The sequence below is a fragment of the Rhinolophus hipposideros genome, assembly GCF_964194185.1.
Source record: "Rhinolophus hipposideros genome assembly, chromosome: 25".
Taxonomy (NCBI): Eukaryota; Metazoa; Chordata; class Mammalia; order Chiroptera; family Rhinolophidae; genus Rhinolophus; species Rhinolophus hipposideros.
Genome location: NC_138071.1, coordinates 15407237 through 15429686, shown reverse-complemented (window position 1 = coordinate 15429686; position 22450 = coordinate 15407237). Strand labels below are relative to the sequence as shown.

The following is a 22450-nucleotide window of genomic DNA, read 5'->3' as shown; positions in this document are numbered from 1 at the left end:
GGTCTTAACCTTTCAATGTCTGCCGCGTCCTGGACTTCACACTTTCACACTAGCCCACACTCAGCCTTTAGCAATTCATCAAAAATATTTCTTTATCTTCTTACCTAACTGTCCTGGGTAGCAGATGCTGGGGTCCAGTTTCTCCCTGCTACAGGGGCCTGTCTCCAGTGTTCAGGATGTTTGTTTGCCCATGACCTCAGCTCTCCATTGGGTTTAAGAAGAGTCACTGATTTTCTGTTCCTCCAGCTTTTTTCTTGCTGTAAGGGTAAGAGCGACATTCTTTTCAGCTCTCTGGACTCTTTAGCTGAAACTGGAAGTCCTAGGGTTTCTTTTGATGAATATAGTTTTGGTGAAGCCAAATTTATCCGTCTTTTTCCTTGGTTTGTACTTTTCATATTTTGTCGATTGACAATTGCATATGAATGAATTCTTTCTTTATAGATACACATTAAGGCAAAACAGACTATGCTATGGAAACGTCCATGTAAGGTCAAAATTATTCGACGCTTGAATCGAGGCTTGGAGTTTCCTTATGAGAAAAGTATTAACTGCCAATTCAATTTCTCTGTGAATATAGGACAGATTATTATTTCTATTTCTTCTTGAGTCACTGGTCAATTGTGTTTTCTTAGGAATTTGTCCATCTCATCTGCTTTAAATTTATCAGCTTTTGCTCATAATGACCTATACTATGACCATCTGTTATTATTTTTGTACCCCACAAAGGGTTATTTTTCCCTTGATCAACTTCACCAAAGGCTTTACTATTTTCAGTCTTTTCAAAAAAATCATTTTGTTTTAAAGATTTTATTGGGGAAGGGGAACAGGACTTTATTGGGGAACAGTGTGTACTTCCAGGCCTGTTTTCCAAGTCAAGTTGTTGTCCTTTCAATCTTAATTGTGGAGGGTGCTGTTGAGCTTCAAGTTGTTGTCCTTTCAGTCTTAGTTGTGGAGGGCGTAGCTCAGCTCCAGGTCCAGTTGCCTTTGCTAGTTGCAGGGGGCGGAGCCCACCATCCCTTGCAGGAGTTGAGGAATTGAACTGGCAACCTTGTGGTTGAGAGGACGCGCTCCAACCAACTGAGCCATCTGGGAGCTCAGCGGCAGCTCAGCTCAAGATGCTGTGTTCAATCTTAGTTGCAGGGGGCGCTGCCCACCATCCCTTGCGGGACTCGAGGAACTGAACTGGCACCCTTGTGGTTGAGAGCCCACTGGCCCATGTGGGAATCGAACCGGCAGCCTTCGGAGTTAGGAGCATGGAGCTCCAACCCTGAGCCACTGGGCCCTGAAAAAAAATCAATTTTTGACTTTGTTTCTATTTCATTGATTTCTGCTTTTATATTTATTATTTCATTCCTTCTATTTTTCTTTGGGCTGATTTTGCAGCTTTCCATTACAAAATTGGAGAGTACATACAGGATCAAACCTGAGCAGGTCCTAAAGAACGATGTGTAAATTATAACGTGGCTCACACCCTTACGATGCCTATACCACACCACCACCTTTCCCTCAACTCACACCTAAAGGTCTCAGAGAAAGCTAGTTCCCTGTGGTCAGTTGTCTGAAGAGGGAAAAAAGCCAAGTTATGTTGGTGTATATAACATGCTGGAGCCAGGCAAGAGTGGACCGCTGTCGGATAATGGCCCGATTTAGGGGAGACCCTGAAGGAAAGTGTAGAGAGAAAGTTTTTCCAATAGGCAGGACTCTGAATAGTATAGTACATTTCATGGTCTTTTGTTTTGTTTTGTTTTGTTTTAAATTGAAGGCAAGCTATAGGTGAGAGGTGAAAATCTGACCAGATTCATAGGCAATAGCTGATGATTTTTAGATACATGATTAGGAACAAGAATGGAGAATCAGTGCAAGAAAGTTTATGGATGAGCCGTATAGATGGACTTCTAGGAATAGATCTGGAGTGCGAGGATTTTTGTCTCACTTTTGATAATCAGATGGACAAGATGAGCCATTGTGCCTATCTGTTAGTTTCTTCATCCACCTAATGACTGCTGTGTGGGCTCACCAACTGGTGGCCATGGTGCAGGGAGGCAGCTAAAACAGATACGTTTTGCTTCCAAATGTGTTTTCCCAGCCGTCATGTGCTGTCAGCAACTATTCACGGACTTATAGAATGCCCTATTCAGCATCATGATATTACACAGAGCGTGGGGCCTCACCAAGGAATTCACTCGAAGGTAAAAATACGTAGAGCATTCACCTTACAAGCAGCTATGAATTCTACATGCAGCCACATAACAAAGCAGGGAGGGACATGGGTGGAAGCCAGGGGATTCCCTGTGGTACCTCCTAGTTCTACTGATAGCCTGTCTGAAAAGTAAGTGGACAGATCGCTCACTGACAGCATCCCTAAAGACTCAGATCTCTGAGACACGCAATCCAGGGTCTCGTACTAGTGGTGTCAGTGGTGCCCAGGTGAAGCAACCTGTGCTCGCCGGTGGCAGTGATGTCCTCACCAGCTAAGTTCAGAAGAGTTCTGGGCACTGCTTCTGACTTGAGCCTGATTATTTGGCCATCTCAAGTGATTTTTATTAGCTAACTGATTCTCTTTTTAGTACACTCACTTTCTGTTTAAAGCAAGAGTTGATTTCTAATGTTTGACACTAAGAACCCTGGTTTTTATAGAATAGTGGGGGCACGGGAGCAGATTTGAAGGTTGAATTGTGTCCTCCCTAAAAGATATGTTCAAGTCCTGATCCCCAGCACCTGGTACCTGTGTAGGTGACCTTGTTTGGAAATAGGTCTCCAGAGACACAGACACACGGGGCAGAAGGCCATGTGATGGTGGCGTCAGAGACTGGAGTCAGAGCAAAACCGAGGAGCAGAGCAAAGAACACTTGGAGACACACAGATTCTTCCCTGTGCCTTGAGGCAGGCTCTGCTGACTTCAGACTTCTGCTGTAGCAGTGTTGGGAAACGAATGCTTCACTTGAGGTGCCCGAGTCTGTGAAAAGATTCAGTTCTGGGATCTGGATGGGTGTCTGACTGTGCTCTCTCTCTACTGTGCTCATTCAAGGCAGGTCTCCATTTGCTGGGCCTAGAGGTGGGACCGTCGGAGGCTGCCCATCCACTTTGGTCCTAAAGAACATACGGTGGGGCGGCTGGTTGGCTCAGTTGGTTAGAGCGCAGTGCTCTAACACCCAGGTCACCGGTTCGATCCCCACATGGGCCAGTGAGCTGGGCCCTCCGCAACTAGATTGAAAACAGTGACTTGACTAGGAGCTGATGGGTCCTGGGAAAACATGCTGTTCCCCAATTAAAAAAAAAAAAAAGAACACATGGTGATTAGCCACTGTCCCCAGTCCCCTTACTAGACTATTCTGATGACCATGGGTATCGTACTCCCCTTTTTTCCTGGGAATGACCTTCTGCCCTGGCCTTTACTAAAACCCAAGGAATCTGGTGTCCATCCTACCACACCTGACAAGTAAGGAACAGCCACAACACCCTGCTAGTCTCCTCAACAATATCCCCAAGTTAATCACATCCGAGACACCATCAAAGATAAGATGCACTGTCATGTGATGAACTGCTTAGAGAAAAATACTGTCAAAGTGTGGTGACCCCAATAATTCATAATACATGCTCATTTCAGAGACGTGAAAAATACACATCGTATTAGGTGGATGCAAAAGTCATTGCGGTTCCTGCAATTGTTTCTAACCTTTCAAACCGCAATGACTTTTGCAACAACCTAATAGAACTCATGAAGCAAAGTATTTCTCAAAGCCTTGGTGGAGGGCGTGTTGTTGGAGCTCTCTTAAAGAACGAAGTTAGAGTGTGAGTGAGCAGGTCCTACACGATATCCTACTCGGACACCTCTATCTAAGACCTTGCATTGTTCCAATGCATTATTTCAGGGAATTTCTGGCAACTTACCTTTATTTAATGAGTCCAGATTTCAGCCAACCAACTAAGAAAACAATTAGCACTGTTTCTAGCTGTTTGAGTCAGCATATTGAATCCAAAACCCCTCATAGGCATACCCATATTGATCAACTCAGCCCATTATAAAATTAGGATTATCCTTCCTGATCTCACACCCTCATATTATATTTGCAAGAGTTTTTGCAGCTATTCTTTAGTGTGTAAGCCTTCTCGTGGGTCAGATTCTGTATTGGTCTTTCTGTGGCAGCCTGCGGTCTGACTGTTATTACAGGTTTGGGGAAAAACGAAGAGTGGTGGACATGATGAGGAGATAACGGCTTTGTGTGTCAGTGAGCTCAAGTGAGGTTATTAAGAGTTTTCAAGCAAGGTAATAAGGCCACCATCAGACAGGAGAACAGGCTGAGTCTACTGGCAAGTGAGTTCCATTGCAGATTGAGATTTCTGGATACTTTGACTCGTCTGCATCCTTTCATAGGTCTCTGTTCCAATTCTCAGGGTCCTATTTTCATGTAAGAGACCTGGTGAGGTTATGAATAAAACCGACACTGTAATTTGGCAACTCATGGGATCAAACTTTTAAGTTTGACTTTCGGTCTTCGCAGCTTTTCAGCTGCAAGCAAGAGAGATTGCTTTACTGTAGCCTCAGAAAAACCTCTGCTTTTCAGCCTGTGCTTTGATAGGAAAACTTAAGAATTAGAAATTTATCTCTTTCTTTAAGCCAGTAGTTCTCACCGGTAGTGACTTTTATCTCACCCATGGGACATGGGGCAATAGCTGGTGACATTTTTGGTTGTCACAACTGGGGAGGGATGTTGTGTATATTTTACTTGCATCTAGTGGACAGAGACCAGGGATGGTATTAAGTATCTTATAATGCATAGGACAACCTCCCATAACAAAGAGGTATCCAGCCCAAAATGGCAGTAGTTCTGGGGTTGAGAAACCCTGATTTAAGCTCTTTACCACAGTAAGAAGTAAACATTCCTCTCCATCTCTTACTTCCTCAAATATGCTGACATCTCCCTTCAGCAATCTCATAAAGATACTGTGACACAATCAATTATAAGAAGCACCATACTCTTAAGAACTATTAAGAAGGCAAACTCACTGTCAAACCATAGCCCTACATTGATTTTGCACACATGTCCCTTACGTGTGCCCTTCATACTCTTCTATGGCAGCTCTCAGCCCTGCAAAAGCCACTTCACGGGCACTTCATTCTAGGTGATAGGTGATGATACGTATGACTGCTTCTCTCCAAGGTGCCATGTCCCTTCAGACCTGCAGAATTCCCACTTCCTTTAGCCCCAGGTAGGCCCAAAAATTAATCTCTGAAGTCCTGCTGCCTGCAACCACTCCCGATACAGATTTCTGCTTCTCAGTAGCAAAATGTGTGTGTGTGTGTGTGCACGTATGCCCGTGTGTGCGAGACACTGGATATTGTCTAGTGTATGGAGGAGCTGGGATTACTGGAGACCATTAGGGCTATTGTTAATATCACCCAAGTCAGGCTATAGAACTGGTCCAAAGAGGCTGGCATTGGGCGCTGTGGCTCTGGCTTAAACCATGTGTTCCGGCATCACTTCCACTGCTGCTTGCACTTGAGCATGATTTCGCTGCTACTGCCTCTTCACCCCCTGGATGGGATGTAAGCATCTAACTTACGGCATCTGAGCACGTGCTTGTGCTCGAATCACAAGGGATGATGGAAAAGCAAATATCTGGCATTTTCAGTATCTAGAATAGGAGACTGATCCTTCTCCCCAAATAGAGTCAAACGGTACAGATTCTGCTGTTGGCTACAAAGAATGGCAAAGGTCTACCCCCTCCCCCCAAGTCCACTCTGTCCTTTCTGCTCAAGACAGAAAACTAAGAACCGTCCCAGATTCTCCTCTTCACTGCACTTAGTACATCAGCAGGTATTTGATTCCATCTCCAAAATATAGTCTTGAATCCACTCTCTTGCCATCTCTTGTGTTAATAACTTAATACTATCATCCATTTCATCTGGATTACTGCAATAGCCTCTTTTCTCCCCACTTTCTCCCTTCCAATCCATATTCTCTAAAGCAGCAAGAGTGTGTTTCTTAGTAAATCACCCTATAAGACTTTAAAGTCTTCAGTGGCTTCTTTTTGAACTTAGAATAAAGTCTAAAATCCTTATTTTGGTGTCTAAGGAGGGTGGCCTTCCATCTTATTTTACTTAGGATACAATTTTTAAGGGAGCCTCCTTTTATTCTTAGAAATGTACGGTTTGGACAATAAGTTACTGTCCCTTTACCCACAAGGCCCTGCTCCTTGCCCCTCACTGACTAAATGTCATTCACAGTTATCTTCTCTTAGCTCTTCTATTTTGGGGCTTTTGCAGGTTCTGTTCCTTCTGCCTGCTACACTTTGCCTCTCATTTTCCACACAGCCTTTTCCTTGTTACCCTTTAAGTCTTAGCTTCATGGACATCTCTGAGCTGCCTTTCCTGAGCTCTGTCTAAACAGCCCCTCCCCTTTTTCTGTATCATTTCCTTGTTCATGTCCTCCATATAGTCAGAATTTGACGTTTAATTGTTCTGTCTACTTGTCTGCCTCACCCACTAGAATGTGAGCCTCCTGCGGGTATGTTTTATATATGTTTTATTCACCGTTGTGTCCCAGGGCTTGACAGGGAACCTGTGGTTTAATGGTTCTCTCCATAAATAACTTGCTAAATAAACAAATAGAAGGCCTTCGTTCCCTGACCCCTGACAAGGTTAAGCTAGCACGCTAAACACAGTCAAAGCACGCTGTACTTTTCTTCCTGAGCATGTCTCACAGTTGTACTTAAATAGTCATTTGTGTCATGTCAGCTTGATTGTAATTTTCTCCTTTTAGATTATAATTCCCTGAGAACAGACATATGTCTCTCTAACCATGCTTACAACAGGGCGATTCAGGAAGTATGAATCGGCTGACGCTTCTGGAGGAGCATGTGCCTGGGAGCTGCAGAGGACGCAGAGGTGATCGCGGTGGCCTGGTTCTGTGGTGGCAGATTGAAAACTTGAAGGGCAGGTGCTGGGGGCCGACGGAGAGGGCTTCCATCGTATGCAGCCGAACCAGCTGACCTCGTCTCTCTTCTCTCCAGCGGCACCTCCCTTGATTCCCTCTGCCTCACTCTCAGTCTCCCTCTCAGAGGCTTTTTGAACCCCAGAAAAATCTGGGCATATCCAGGACCTGGGCGTTAAGAAAGGCAAATGGCAGAGATGGGAGCAAGACTCCTGGATCCTGGGGAAGAGTTGGAGAAGCAGAGAGAAAAACTCCCAGCTAATACCCTAACTTGATTCTGTGTTGTCTTTGCAGGAACCGCGATCACAAAGGCCCCAACGACAACAGCCCCGACGACAGCAGCCCCGATGGCAGCAGCCCCGACGACAGCAGCCCCGACAACAGCAGCCCCGACGACAGCAGCCCCGACGACAGCAGCCCCGACGACAGCAGCCCCGACGACAGCAGCCCTGACGACAGCAGCCACGACGACAGCAGCCCCGACAACAGCAGCCCCGACGACAGCAGCCCCGATGGCAGCAGCCCCGACGACAGCAGCCCCGACGACAGCAGCCCCAACGACAGCAGCCCCAACGAGAGTAGCCCTGATGGGAAACGGGACAACAGCCTCGACGACAGCAGCCCGGACGGGAAACTGGACAGCAACCCAGACTGCAGGAACCCAGACGGCACGACCCCAGTCCATACCAGGCCAGCCCATAGAAACGCAGCCCACACAACCCCAGTCCACACGGGGTTGTGTCCCATGTCCCATGACCCCTCAACCTTCACAGCCTGTGAACACCTCAAACCCCAGTGCAGCTCCTCCTCCCGTGACCTCCCCACCCAGCACTCAGCAGCCGGCTCCGAGCCCGATTACTCCGAAGGGCCCAGGGAGCACTCCTGAGGGACCAAAAGAGATTACGGCTTCAAGTAAGTAGTTCATGCCGGTGGGCAGGTCACACCTTCCCAGCTCAGAGGACACCTACCACACTAAGTAAGCAATGTCTTTTATTTCCAAGCAAGAAAAACTTTTAAATGCTTACATTGTATACAGTGGCTCGGCTGGAAGAAGAGTTTCCTGCTGAGGGGTAAACCTTGTGAGTGCACTCCACCTTGATTCAGCCCTTTTTCTGTTTCAGTGAGGAGCAGAGACCAACCGTGCCACCCTGTTTCCCTGAAAATAAGACCTCGCCGGATCATCAGCTCTACTGCGTCTTTTGGAGCAAAAATGAATATAAGACCCGGTCTTGTCCGATCTTATATTACAGTAAAATAAGACTGGGTCCTATATTAATTTTTGCTCCAAAAGATGCATTAGAGCTGATGGTCCGGCGAGGTCTTCTCTCGGGGAAACACGGTATGTGTTCTGATGAGCCGTCAGTGTTTTGCCTAGTTGGGCACATAAACAAGCCAATAGTCTATACGTGAGTACGGCTCTGGGAGGTCGTAGTGGCGCAGTATTGCGGGATTAGAAGTACTCCAGAACAGTGTTTCTCAAACGCTGTTTGAGAAATGGATAATAAGAAATACATTTGATGGCAATCTACAGTGGGAAAATACATTGTAGCTTTACATCATGATCCAGGACACATACCTATGAGAGACATGTAACACACGCATAACTGATACAATTTTTCACTAACCTGGGCTTATCCTTATTATGAGTGATACACTCTGATATTTTCTATTCCATACCCCTCCACCCCCCTTTTTAAGTGCTGGTCTTAACCCAGTAAGTTAATTTCAAAACTCACGGATGGAATTATAAGCCTCCAGATTATGACTCATGTCAGATCTATTGAATTAAGAGTTTCCGAGTGTGAACCTGAGAATCTGCATTTTCAAGACCTCCGCAGGTAATCTGGGTGCGTAGTGACGTTCACAGACCACCACACCAGAAGAGAACGGTAGAATCCTGCAGTATAAGGGCTCTGCGCTGGATAAAGCTGGATTCAAATCCCGGCTCTGCCCCTTTGCTAACATGTCACCTTGGTCTAACTGTACAGCCTCTGTGAGCTTCAGTTCCCTTGTTTATGAAATCGGGATCGTTACGGCACCTTTCTCATAGGGTTGTTGTGAGGATTCAATAAGAAAGTACCTGTAAAGCATTGAGGACAGTGCCTCAGTTCATGTTAGGTATTGCTGCTGATGTCATCGTCATTACTCCTTTTCTCTGGTCCTTAAGCTGGCTTCTCCATCTGACCCATCCTGTAATATGTTACAGGGATTGAGCTCCTGTTTGCCTCTTCTTTCACATAGTCTGCTTACTCCAGTTTGCAATCTAGGTGGGGGATAAAACCAAAAAACCGGAGGAAATCAAGGACAAGAAAGACTGGCCTCTTCTCTTAAAGGTACCACTCATCTTTTCTCAATTGTTTCCCAATTACAGTGGTTACTACACAAGGAAATCAACAGAGCTTCAAGTCAGCCATCCCTGGGACCATTGCATTAGGACCTGCGGCCACGCCTCCTGTCAGAACCACAAGCTCCAGCACTCAGGTGGCTCCAACTGCTCCCCATGGCTCTAACATCCCATCTCCCACCTCACCTCTTGAGAAAGGAAGGGTAATTCCAACAGGGATGGGACAAGAGAGCCCAGACTCAAACAGAAGGGGCTCTGAGAAGAGCATTTCTATTCTTCTCTCCAGCCCAGGGTCCCTGGCTAGTGGGGGTAGGAGCAAACATCCATTTGCTCTGTGCTCTCCTTGGCTTGGCCATCTCTGGCTGACACAGCTGGACCGCCAGTCACACCGCTGGCTGTGGACCTCTCGCCCAGCCATGCCCCCAGTTTGCCAGGAACTCCTTCCTTTGTGTCACCCCCTCAGGGCGGGGAGGGAGAGAGGCGTCAGATGAGATCCTGTCCGTCTCAGCCTGACCCTTAATTCCAGTGGTTTCTTCCAGATCGAGTGCCAGCCTCTCGGACAGCTGAAGGAGAAATTGCTGATCCTGAACGTCACGACAAGCAGCCGCTGTGTGAGTACCTCGCTAGTCTGAGCCCCACGCTGACCCACACCCCCAAAATGCAGTTTAGCAGCAGGGTTGAGGAAGGGAGAAGGGAAAGAAGTGTTTCTTCTGATGAAAAGGGTGTGTGCTGACTTTGCTGGCCTTGCTTTGCCCTGCTAGTAGGAAGTGCCCCTTCCCATCTTAGAGAGGGACTGAGTGACCTTTGCACGACTCCTCGGGAAGCCGTGCAGAAGTACCAGGTCTCCTGGGCTTCCACTGTTCACATGCTCTGAGAGTCTGGAGACCCCAATCCTATTTCCCGTTTGCCTCTAGCTCAGGGTGTGACTTTATGTTAAGTTGCTCTCTTTGGGCTTCAGAGGCCTCGATTGAAAACGACAGGCTTAGTGTGCCTAAATCTCCCTGTTCTGATGGTGTGTAGTTTTCTATTTCTTGGACCATGGACTCAATGGGGAATAGCATGGAGAGATTCTTCCTCTAAACTGAGGAATCAGACAGATCCCCTGATCATCAGAGATCCATTGCTAACAGCTGTTCTTCCACTCAGGGTGGTGTGTGTGTGTATTGGGATTGGGGTTGTCAGCATGTATGTATGTGAGTGTCGCAGTGTGTGCCTTCAGACTGCCAGTCTCTAGGATTAAGGGTTTTTACTCAGTAAATGCCTGAGCCCTGTGAGTGCAGGTGATGGGCGGCTCACTGCTGCCCTCTCGTGGTCAGTGCCTATTTTTGCAAACACCCCTAGGAACTAGAACAGAACATGGTTTCCTAAAGGATGGAGAACTTGGGTTTACAACACTGTAATGCCACCTGTATTTTCTGCAGTTGTGTTTTCTTTTCTTTTTCGTGTGTCCATTTTGCTGGAATTTTCCAAGTGAACTTTACAAAAGCCTACATTTAGACTGGAGTTTTAAAAGGGAATGGTGTTTCCTTGGGGTTGGGCTTTTGGGATGAGGCACGAATCACACTGCTGCTTGCACAGCCTTTCTTCAGGCCCTTTTTGGCTAAAACTTGGCAGGTGGTGTGACTGGGTGTGAGAAGCATTTTTTCCCTTTGCTGTGAGGAGAAGGTGGAGAGCCCTGGATTCCTACCTGGTGTCAGGCTGGGGAATTAGTGAGCCTCAGGGAATTCTAGGTAGAAAACCAGTGGGTGGTTTGTGGGGGTCCTGAGGTAAGTCATAACAAGAGTCCTTTTCTTCGTCTCAGTGCCTTATTCCAAAATCAAGTCAGAGAAACACCAGCTCGGGTGCCTCTCGATGACAATGGCAGGATTGGGTAAAAGCCTCCCACACTTGGCTTCTTCACCTGTAGCCCTAAAGCCGTGTCAGCCATGCTCTTTCTGCTTAGAAATATAGAAGGCTCCCTTCCAAGATGACCCCCTGTGCATACTCCCATGTTCCTCTGTTCAGTGATGGTCCCGCCTTTTGTCCTGTAAGCCTGCTTATGGTTTCAGAGTTTTCGCCTAGGGAATGGGCACATGTTTCAATTCTGGGATCGATAACCTTGAGCTGAGAGTCACGGCTTCCTCTCCTGAGGTCAGTGAACTGAGTGTCGAACCTGGTGAGAGAGAGATCCAAGATGGCGGAGTAGATAAACACTGCGCCTACTTCCTTCTGTGAACACATCAAAATTACCACTACATTATACAACAGTCAACCTGGAAAATCTCCTGCAATCTGTTGAACAGAAGTTTTATAACTAAGGATATAAAGAAGCATCCACATCTAGACGGGTAGGAGGGATGGAGACGCGAAATGGGCTGGCCCCAAACCTCGTTGTGGCAGCTGAGAACTGGGAGGGATATCTCGGCGACAAAGTTCCCCCCAGAGGAGTGAGAGACCCCAGCCTGACACTGGCCTCCCCAGCCCAGCATACTGGTGCCAGGAAGAGGTACCCACACAACATCTGGCTGTGAAAAACAGTGGAGATTCCAACCAGCCAGGTGGAAGGAAGGCTGCAGGAAACCCAGATATCCTGTTAAACAGCCCACCCAAAGACTCTCTCACTTGCTGGCACTCACTTGGGCTCCAGCGAAGGGACAGTAACTCAGGGGGCCGTCGGAGGCATATGGGTATGTGGCTTGGAGCGAGGCCTGGAGGACAGTCACCAATTTCCCTGTGTAGGGCCCTTCTCCTGTGCAGCTGGTAGGCAGGTGCCATCTTTCCTGAGTTGAGCCCTCCCCCACAGGCCAAATCTGAAGCTGATTGGCGTGGTGAGCTCCACTGTTCCACCCTACTGACTCCCTGAGACCCCACCCTATCCAACTTGCTCAACACTAGAGGCACTTTATCTGAGAGCAGCCAGCCCTGCCTGCATGGCACTCTTTCTTGAAAACGACCCACATGGGTGGCAGCTGGCCTTGGTGTGCTCTGAGACTTTTGCTGAGCAGCACCAAGCTCAGCACTGGCACCAAACCAGAATCTACATTAACCTGTTGACCACAATTCTTCCTACTCTAATGATTCCCTGAGACTCTGCCTCACTCAACTCATGTACCCAGGAGGCTTTATCAGGGGCTGAAACTTAAGGGAGCCAGCAGGTGGCAGCAGGTCTTGGGATGTCTTGGTTTTTTGCAGCGATACCCCAAGCCCAGTACGGTTGGCAGCTATCCTCAGTTTGCAGCATGGCCTCTCTCATATGCCTCCAGGGTTAGCACAGGCAGTGAACAACTGCAGATCGCTTTGTAGCTCCTACCAGGTAGTCCATGGCTGGTCACAGGCAGTGGGTAAACCTGGGCCTGCACCAGAGCTCCTCCCAAGAGGCCCCAGAATCAACATACTTAGAGGTTGGCTTCAGCCCATAACAGAGCACCACCCAATTAGCCCAAGTGGCACACTCAAAAGGTGGTCTCAATAGGTATGATGCCACTGGGGTGAATCCGTCAGTGAGATAAGCCCCCCACCCAACAGCCTGTAAGCTGTGGACATGGTCAAACTCCATAGCCAATCAGCCTAAGAGTCAGTCCCACCCACAGACATGCCAATAGCAATCAAGGCTCAACAATAACAGGAGAGCACACACAACCCACACAAGGGATACTCTTGGAGCACCTGGAGCAGATGACTAGGAGACTATGCCAGGGCCACGCTGGACACCTACTACATAAGACTACCTGACAAGACTGGGAGACATAGCAGATCTACCTGATACAAAGGAACACACACAGAGAGGCAGCAAAAATGAGGAAACAAAGAACTACGTCCCAAATGAAAGAACAGGAGAAATCTCCAGAAACAGGACTAAACAAAATGGAAGCAAGCAACCTACCAGATACAGAGTTAAAAACAGTGGTTATAGGGATGCTAAAGGAACTTAGTGAGAACTTCAACAAAGAGATAGCAAGCATAAAAAAGGACACAGAAACCATAAAAAAGAACCAGTCAGAAGTGAAGAACACAATAACTGAAATTAAGAAAGTAGTAGAAGGAATCACCAGCAGACTAGATGAAGCAGCGGATCGAATCAGCAATTTGGAAGACAAGTTAGCAGAAAACATCAATCAGAACAACAATCTGTACAATCAGAACAACAAAAAGAAAAAAAGAATTTATAAAAAATGAGGATAGTTTAAGAGACCTCTGGGACAACATCAAGCATAACAACATTTGCATCATAGGGGTACCAGAAGGAGAAGAGATAAAGCAAGGGATTGAAGAAATTATGACTGAACATTTCCTTAACTGGTGAAGGAAATAGACATACGAGTCCAGGAAGCGCAGAGTCCTAAACAAGATGAACCCAAACAGGCCCACACCAAGACACATTATAATTAAAATAGTAAAGGTTAAAGACAAAGAGAATCCTAAAAGCAGCAAAAAAAGGGCAGCTAGTAACTTACAAGGGAGCTCCCATAAGATTGTCAGCTGATTTCTCAACAGAAACTTTGCAGAAGGGATTGGCACAAAATAGTCAAAGTGATGAAAAGCAGGGACCTACAACCAAGATTACTTTACGCAGCAAAGCTACCATTTAGAATGAAGGACAGATAAAGAACTTCCCAGACAAGAAAAAGGTAAAGGAGTTAATCACCACCAAACCAGTATTAACAAGGAATGTCGGAGGGATTTCTTTAAGATGGGGGGGGGGAGGATCAAAATCATAAGTAACAAAATGGCAATAGCTACATGTCTATCAACAATTACTTGAAAAGTAAATGGATTAAATGCTCCATTCAAAAGACACAAAAGGTGTGAATGGATAAGAAAAAAAAACCTTACATATGCTGCCTACAAGAGAATCATGTCAGATTGAAATATACACAGATGGAAAGTAAAGGGATGGAAAAAGTGTATTTCATGAAAATGGAAACAAAAAACAGCTGCGGTAGCCTTACTTATACCAGACAAAATAGACTTTAAAATGAAGACTATATAATGAGATAAAGAAGCACCCAGTAATTCCACTTCTGGGTATTTATGTGAAGAAACCCAAACACTACTTTGAGGCGACCAATGCACCCACTTGTTCATTGCAGCATTGTTTACAATGGCCAAGATGTGGAGGCAGCCTGGTGTCTGTTGATGGAAGAATGGATAAAGAGGAGGTGGTACATATATATATATCATGGAATATTGCTCAACCATAAAAGGGAATGGGTTCTTGCCATCTGCAGTGGCAAGGAAGGACCTGGAGGGTATTGTGCTGAATGGAGTGTCAGACAGAAAGACAAGACACAATGCGATTTTGCTTATATGTGGAATCCAAAGAATAAACGAACAAAACAGAAACAAACTCATAGATACAGAGAACATATTGATGGTTGCTAGATAGAAGGTGGGTTGGGGGTGAGTGAAAAACGGAAAGGGATTAGGAAGTATAAACTGATAGTTACAAAACAGTCATGGGGATATAAAGTAAAGCACAGGGAATATAGTGAATAAATATGGTAATAAGTATGTATAGTGCCAGGTGGGTACTAGACTAGTCAGGAGGATCATTTCTTAAATTACGTAAATGTCTAACCACCATGCTGTACACCTGAAATTAATATAAAGTAATATTGAATGTCAACTGTAATTGAAAAATTTAAAAAGGGGGGAAAAGGGGAAGGAGAATAAGAGATCCAAATTTGCAGGTATAAAACAAGTAAGTCATGGGGATGTAATGTACAGCATGGGGGATATAGTCAATAATACTGTGATAACATGGTACGGTGTTAGATGGTTGCTGGACTTATGGTGGTCACTTCTTTAGGTCTATAAATGTTGAGTAACTATGGTGTACCCCTGAAACCAATACAGTATTGTACGTTAGCTATAGTTTATTAAAAATTTTTTAAAAAGAAAAAAGAAAGGCTGGTGAGAAGTTCAGAGAGATTGGGTCTTCCCAGTGGGGTGGGGTTGCCAGGCAGTTCCTCTTCTAGCCCCCTTTCAGGAGAGAGATGATAAAGGGCAGTAGATTGTGATCCTTTAAGAGCTTTGACAGAGAAAGGGGCTCTAGGTGAAAGGTACTGTTCAACCACAGCCAAGGTAAACAGGGTGAGGGGACTGGGGCAGAGAAGGCAGTGTCTGTTCCTGGAGAACAGCATGTAACCTGTGACTCCTGGAAGTCCTAGGAATGCTGGAGAAGGGAACAGGTTCAGGCTGGCCACAGCATTCCCCTCACCGTAGCTCTGAAGGGCAGTCCACAAGCCTAGGCTGCGGGCAAGATCCCTGAGGAATCACCTCTGATCTCCCACAATAGGCAAAGAGCCTTCAAGATGACAAACTGGCCAAACTTCTGTGCCGAGCCGCAAAATCTACCTTCAACCCAACTCAAGATCAGTGCCATATACAGCTGGAACCTATTCCCGATACCCAGTCAGTGGCAATCAAAGAAATCAGTATCCAGAGTGAGTTGGGAGCAAAGGGGGACTCGGCCCTATGTGGGGCGGGAATGGGGCAGGGTTGGCGGTTCAGGAACCATGGGGATGGGTCAGTGCTGGTGTTCCCTCAGTTTCCTAAGAATTATCAAGCTGCTCCCCCTCCCAGAGCCACCCAAGAGAGCTACCCCTCAGGAGACTGAGATATAGTCCGTCCTCCTCGAGGCCCAGTCTCTATGCCTTACCAGACCGCTCTGAGCTGCACCACTGAAGCAGTGTTTCTGCCTCCTCCCCCACAGCAAACCTCCTTCCCGAGCACATATATGAATTGCTGAGGGACAAATGGGATGACCTGAAGGAGGTAAGTGGGCTTCTCCCAGGCGTTGGCACAGATGGGGTCAGGAGCCTGTCCCTGAAAGTCCAGTTATTTTGTTCCACAGTGTCTCTCTCAATGTAGCGAAACCTGTCACTTGCAAGCATCGGGAAGATAGGATGAGAGGGGGACAGGAGGCTGGGGAAATAAGCCCCACCAGACCCAAGCGGAAGAGCTCATGAACGAATGGGAGTTCAGAGAGAGGGTACCCCAGAAGCTGTTTCCTGCCACCTAACTTTCTCCTTCCTGGCCAGCTGGGAGTCAGTCACATGCAGCTTGGGGACCAAGGACCACCAGAAGAGACTGAGGACCGGTTCAGCATGCCCCTCATCATCACGATTGTTTGCATGGCATCCTTCCTGCTCCTTGTGGCGGCCCTCTATGGCTGCTGCCACCAGCGCCTCTCCCAGAGGAAGGACCAGGTGAGGACGTCCCTCTCCTAGCCAGGAAGCAGTCCGACTCACCAGACAGATGACTCGCACATCATTATTCCCATGTTAGAGGGGAGTGAGTAGTCAGTCCATGGACTCTTCCAGGCAGAGCTCATCCCTGCTAGGAAATGGACGTGGGAAATTAAAGAGGCAACCTGGTGGAAGGGAAGAACGTGGGCTTTGGAATCCGAGAGATCTGATTTAAGCCATAGTTCTGCCTCTATTATCTCTGAGCTTCAGGTTTCTCATCTGTGTAATGGGAAGAAGAGCCACCTTGCAGAGGTGCTCTGAGTTGTCACTGATGTAAATGGGTATAGGCATGCCTGGGTAGCCAGTTCTTTTATCTGCCTCGTCACCATTCCCGTCACTACACTTCTCTCCAGACCCATGGTTTTCAGCACTGGTTGCACGCTGTGGGGAGCTTTAAAAAAATTCCCATGCCTAGCTTCCTCACAGACCAACTGAAACAGAATCTCTGAATCAGTGTATTTGTTAAAAGCTTCCCAGTGAGGGGCGGCCGGATGGCTCAGCTGGTGAGAGTGTGAGCTCTCAACAACAGGGTTGACAGTTCGATTCCCACATGGGCCAGTGAGCTGCACCCTCCACAACTAGATTGAAGACAACGAGCTGCTGCTGAGCTTCTGGAGGGGCAGCCGGATGGCTCAGCTGGTTAGAGCGTGAGCTCTCAACAACAGGGTTGCTGGTTCAATTCCCTCATGGGATGGAGGGTTGCACCCCCTGCAACTAAAGGTAGAAAATGGCGACTGGACTTGGAGCTGAGCTGCACCCTCCACAACTAGACTGAAGGACAATGACTTGGAACTGATGGGCTCTGGAGAAACACACTGTTCCCCAGTATTCCCCAATAAAATTAAAAAAAGAAAGCTTCCCAGTGACTGCTGGGCAACCCAGTTTGTACCTCAGCAAAAGAGAGAAAGCACGGTCTCCATGTGGCTCCTAGCAGCAGCTGAGCTGGCTCCCGGTTCTGTCCTCAGTCTGTCGGCCTGAGGAAAGTTGTTTAACAGTCCTTCCCAATTCAGTGCAGTGGGGGGAGGCATGTGCCGGGGGAGGAAGGTTTGCAGGGAGGAATGCAGGACCGAGTGGAGGGCTCTGGGGAACAAAGCATCTCCGTGGGCTTCAGGGATTTGTCAGCGGAGTGAAGAAGTGGTGAGTTTTAGAGCTGGGCAAGTGCTTGTCTCAGACTAGCCGTGTGGCAGGCCAGTACTCAGGATGGCCTTTAGGAGCACTTCCTCATTCACATGAGCCAAACGGGGGTTCTTGGATTATAGGGGTGCATGTGTTATATGAAGACTAATAGCCTCAAAAATGACCTTTCTTCTTGGGTCATCTTCCCCACTGTAGCAACGACTAACAGAGGAGCTGCAGACAGTGGAGAACGGTTACCATGACAATCCAACACTGGAAGTGATGGAGACCTCCTCAGATATGCAGGAGAAAAAGGTGGTCAACCTGAACGGGGAGCTGGGCGACAGCTGGATCGTGCCCCTGGACAACCTCACGAAGGATGACCTAGACGAGGAGGAGGACACACACCTCTAATCAGCTCTGCTGGCGCCGCCGACAGTGCCAGAGCTGCAGACTGAAGCACCGCAAGTGCCGTTTGGACAGGGGAGGAACCCCCTTCCCATCCGAGGGGAAGGCTAGGGAGGGAGAGCAGACTCGGAGGGTTCCCTCCTCCCAATCCCACAGGGCCTTAAGTTTTCCCTTATCAAGCTGAACAAATCACATTCTGTCTAGATTCCTCCTGTAAAATAACCTACTAGTGCCTGAGCTGGAAGATGAGAGGAAGAGAGACCGAGAAGAGCCATGTCCGGGACTTCAGCCATCACCTAGTGGAATCCCTGCATTTCACAGATGAGATGACAGGCCTAAAGCGGGCAAGGGCAAGGTCACACAGCCACTGTGTGACAGTCAGGATGGAAACAGGTTCCCTCCTTCAGTCCAGTGCCGGTTTCCACCACGCCACTGCTGTGATCCCTGGTGCCCTTCCCGCAGAGCTGCCCCGGGCAGGGGTGAAGCTACCAATCGATGGATGGGATAGAAGTGAGAGCAGCAGGACCAGATCCTGTTTCAGTGGGATCTGCTTGCGTGAAGTTCTAGCTCCTGACCCAGCCGCGTCTGTCAGTGTTACCGTCCTCTGTTCTACCCACTCCCCTCACTCAAGTTTTATTCCCACTCTGTCCCAGGGCCCTGGGATTAACACCAGTCAGTCATGACCTTGAACCCCGAGTTGTGGATTCTGGTTTCCTGGCGTTTGCTTGGTGAGACTGGGATTTAGACCACACCGGATTCCCAGTGGGAATGTGGTCTGCTTTGGGGTCCATCCATAGGTGAAGAGCAGGGGAAGCCCTTCCTCCCAGGATGGGTCCTGGCCCATCACACGAGGCACCTTTTGAAGAAGCTTCCCAAGTGTGCCTTGGACCTCCCATTCCCACCGGGACTAAAACCCACAGCAGCCCCTGAAGGCAAAGCATCCCTATCTTGTTGTTCACTGCGCGGCCCTGGCTAGGAAACCCCTGAGATCCAGTGTGAACGGGCAGCTTTAGGACAGACTTTCCTGGGGCCCCAGTCAGCAGAGAGGTGTCTGAACAGTTGACTAAAACAGTCAGGAAGGACAGGCGTTCCTCTCTTTTGTGGGAAACTCAGGGACTTTTCAAGTTGCTGATAGTTTTGTCACGATGTTTTCTAATCCAGCCCTCCCCTGCCCACGGCCAAAGCTCAAACTGTAGGGAGACTTGTAGTGAGCTGACCTCACGGATTCCGAGCCCCCTGTGCACCGGCTAAGGAGGGCTACATCGTGTGGTATCCATCAGGGTGCAGCAGGGGCAGCCTGGGGGGCTGGCTGGCGTCTGTCTAACCTCTCACTGCTCTGGCCTGGAACCTTTGCCTCTTTTCTGCAGTCCCAATGGGGCTGCCGTTGTCCTGCAATGTCCGATGGCATCTCAGGGAAATAAAGTACTATCTGTTCCTCTGTGGGGAGGGTATGAGGGAGCTCAGCACTTAGCTGCCACGGAGAAGGCACCCAAGGACTCGGCATAAATGAGGTCCAATCTGATTTTCTGAGAGAGAGAATCCTGTGTGGAATTTTGACCTTTGCACATGGTGTCTGGTGTGCTTGGGCGTAAGTTCCCTGGAACCAACTAGGGAGCTGGGCAGCACTGCTGAGGAGAATGAAAATTGTCATTTCCGGGTGAAAAGCTAGAACCGCAGGACCTGTGGCCCAGGCCACGACAGCTGGGAGCAAAGAGGCTCTCTGCTTTGTGAGAGGGTCTTTCTAAAAGGGGAGGCTCGGTGTCCTTCCCTGGCTGCCTGATTCCATCTTCATAGCCTTTTACCCTTTGGCCTTGGGGCTCAAAGAGGGGCCCCAGTGAATTTCCCAAGAGCTAGAGAGATCCTAGGCGGACACGGATCCAAAAGTATTTGCCGTGATTCTCCAGTATGTAGAGAATGGCAGGATGGAGAACAGTGCCAGTTTGCGGGGGGGAAAGAGAGGAGACCTCGTCAGTCTGGGAGAAATCTGTTAGCTTCCTTCCTGCCCAGTATTTGGTTCTTTCTACCTAGTGGGTTTGTATTATGGCGTCTGTGAAAAAGGCCCGGCTGGATTTTACTCCTTCGCTAATTCTGGGTCACGTTTCCTCTAGCCAGGCCTTTAGACAGACAGCAAACACGCCTCTGTGAATTCATCAAAGGCTGCAGCCCCTGGGCCAGGCCTCTTGCGGAGAGAGGTGATGCTTGGCCAGGACTAGAGCGAAAATCAGAGAAATGGTCCAGAGAAATGGCTGTGGCTCTGTCTAAGGAGACCTTTGAGAAGCTTTGGGCTGGTTCAGAGGTTCCTTTCAGTGCTGCATCGAGATTGTGTTACTCTAGCTTTTTCAGGCAACTTCAGAGTCCAGTACCTTGCCTCGGCTTGCTCTTGCCACTAGACATCTATGTCCTAAGCCATACAGTTATGCTTCCGTAAAGGTCATCTTCCCATCTCTTTACTGGGTTCTAAATGCTGTCTGGTCATTCAGATTCTGGGGCTGAGAAAAGAGGAACTCTGTATGATTAAACAAGTTGTACCAAAGAGACTACAAACTCTTCAGTGACACTTGGGTTTCCCTAAGCTTAATCCAAGGCCAGAAACGATGCATCTGATGATTGGCCAAAATCCAGTGCACAGCATGCTGTCCTGTGAGCAGAGAGGGACGAGCGGTGCTTAGGAAGGAGGTACACAAATGTTCTTTGCATCAAGACAGAATACGGGTTCAACCTAGACATACTATTTTTTTCCCCCTCTTGATAAGGAAAGCGAGCAGAAAGTTTATTTAAACCACTTTTGAGATTTATCCTTTTAGATAATGTGCTGGAGAAACTTTGAAACACAAGCTCAAGCTGGTATAGATATAATATACATATTTTTGGACAATGTAAATAAAACAGCCACATAATAATCCACTCTGTATTTACTGCTTTAAGTGAATATACTTTGGGAAAACATTTGTTAGCTAAGAGATGGCTTTTTTTTTTCTCTGAACAAGAATGTAAATGTTTATTTTACTAGAAATGACAAGTTTTTGTTTGGTTTTTCTTTAATGAAAAATGAAATAAGATAGGCTGATGACAAAGTATTTGTCTTATATATCGGGCATTTTTATTTTTAAATAGGATCCTCACCCCTCCCAGCAAAGTCCCAGCCTATTATAGCAAGGGTCGGAGTGGATATGCACTGGTTAGAAAGGGACATTCTAGTCACAGGGAGAGGGTATTAGACACCTAGTCCAACTTTCCTTTTTCTTTTTTTTTTTTAAAGAAAAAACCTGAAGCCCAGAAAGTTAAAGTGACTTGGCCAAAATGACATGGTTAGTGACAGAAACAGGCTTAACTCCTGGGATGGAAGACTATCCAGGGCCTTGGAGAAGCAGTAAATTATTAAGGTCAGACGAGCTCCCCAAAGTGATACAAAGGAACAGAATTCCCTCCTCAAATCTTATCCTGCAAGCAAGGCTAGGGAGGGCGTGAAGACAAAAAGAACCTGACTGGTCTTCTCCATTTATCTCTGAATTATTTAGACCTAAGACTCAAATGCAGAATTCTTTTCTGTCCAGACAACAGTTTGAACGAGCTTTTCCATATGCACCTGCTGCCAGGATCAAAGGGCCTAAGACAGGAGAATGCAGAGGGGCAGGAGGAAAGCAGCGCCCATCTTTCATCACTGTCACTAGCTGATTCACTCAGGTTTGGTGAAAATGCAACACTGAGTGAAAGGACGGGATGACCGTTTGATGTGGGTCTTTCTGGTATGAGTGGAGGTTTGAGTTTGCCCAGGAGACTGGGGAGTGTGTGTTTTAGTGGACAGGGGTCTGAAGTACACTGGAATTTACGGAGAAACTTCTTTGTAAAGACTATACTTAATTATTGCCATTTTCTTACAAAAATATATTTTGGAAAATTGTATACTGTCAATTAAAATGCTTTTGTGTAAGCTGGCCGTGTGCTCTGATTGGCTTCTGTTCTTCACATGTGCACGTGGCTCATCACCGAGGCGTCTGAAGTCATCAGACAGGTCGATGCGTGCTGAGACCGCAGCTTAGTTATGCCTGAGAGTGAAAGAGGGAAGGTGTAAAAAAGGAAAGGAGGGATCCTGGAGGTGATGACGGTTCTCCAGATTATATCAGGCCTAACCGAGTGAGCCTAACCGAAAAGACCTCTTTCCCTCACAACACGGTTTGATCACCGTTTTACCTCTTCCTTTCCTCTATTTCTGCTTCAGATACAATTATGAGTCACTCATCACTAAGGATCCCACGGGGGCTGCTGAACCGTGGTCAGGTATGAAAACACTGGCGCCGAGACAAAACAAATGAAAAGACAAAAAATCAACAATAGAGGTTCTGTACGGGCCCTGTTCCTGCCCATAAAAGGATCTGTTTACTTGTCACAAAAAGCCTCTGCCTGTCCCTTATTTAGAG

At 47.4% G+C, this 22450-nt stretch overlaps 1 protein-coding gene across 1 annotated transcript in view; it reads left to right on the top strand.

The window, feature by feature from the left end:
* PODXL (podocalyxin like) overlaps positions 1–21963 on the top strand; it is a gene marked incomplete at its 5' end in the record, with an annotated part of 48681 nt that extends 26718 nt beyond the window's left edge. The window contains 7 exons of the mRNA XM_081038318.1: positions 7230–7847; positions 9307–9416; positions 9819–9890; positions 15557–15704; positions 15974–16035; positions 16302–16469; positions 17841–21963. Coding sequence (XP_080894444.1) covers positions 7230–7847; positions 9307–9416; positions 9819–9890; positions 15557–15704; positions 15974–16035; positions 16302–16469; positions 17841–18038 — 1376 coding nt within the window. The 3' untranslated portion in view covers positions 18039–21963. The remainder of the gene's footprint in view (positions 1–7229; positions 7848–9306; positions 9417–9818; positions 9891–15556; positions 15705–15973; positions 16036–16301; positions 16470–17840) is intronic.
* Between the last annotated feature and the right edge of the window lie 487 nt (positions 21964–22450).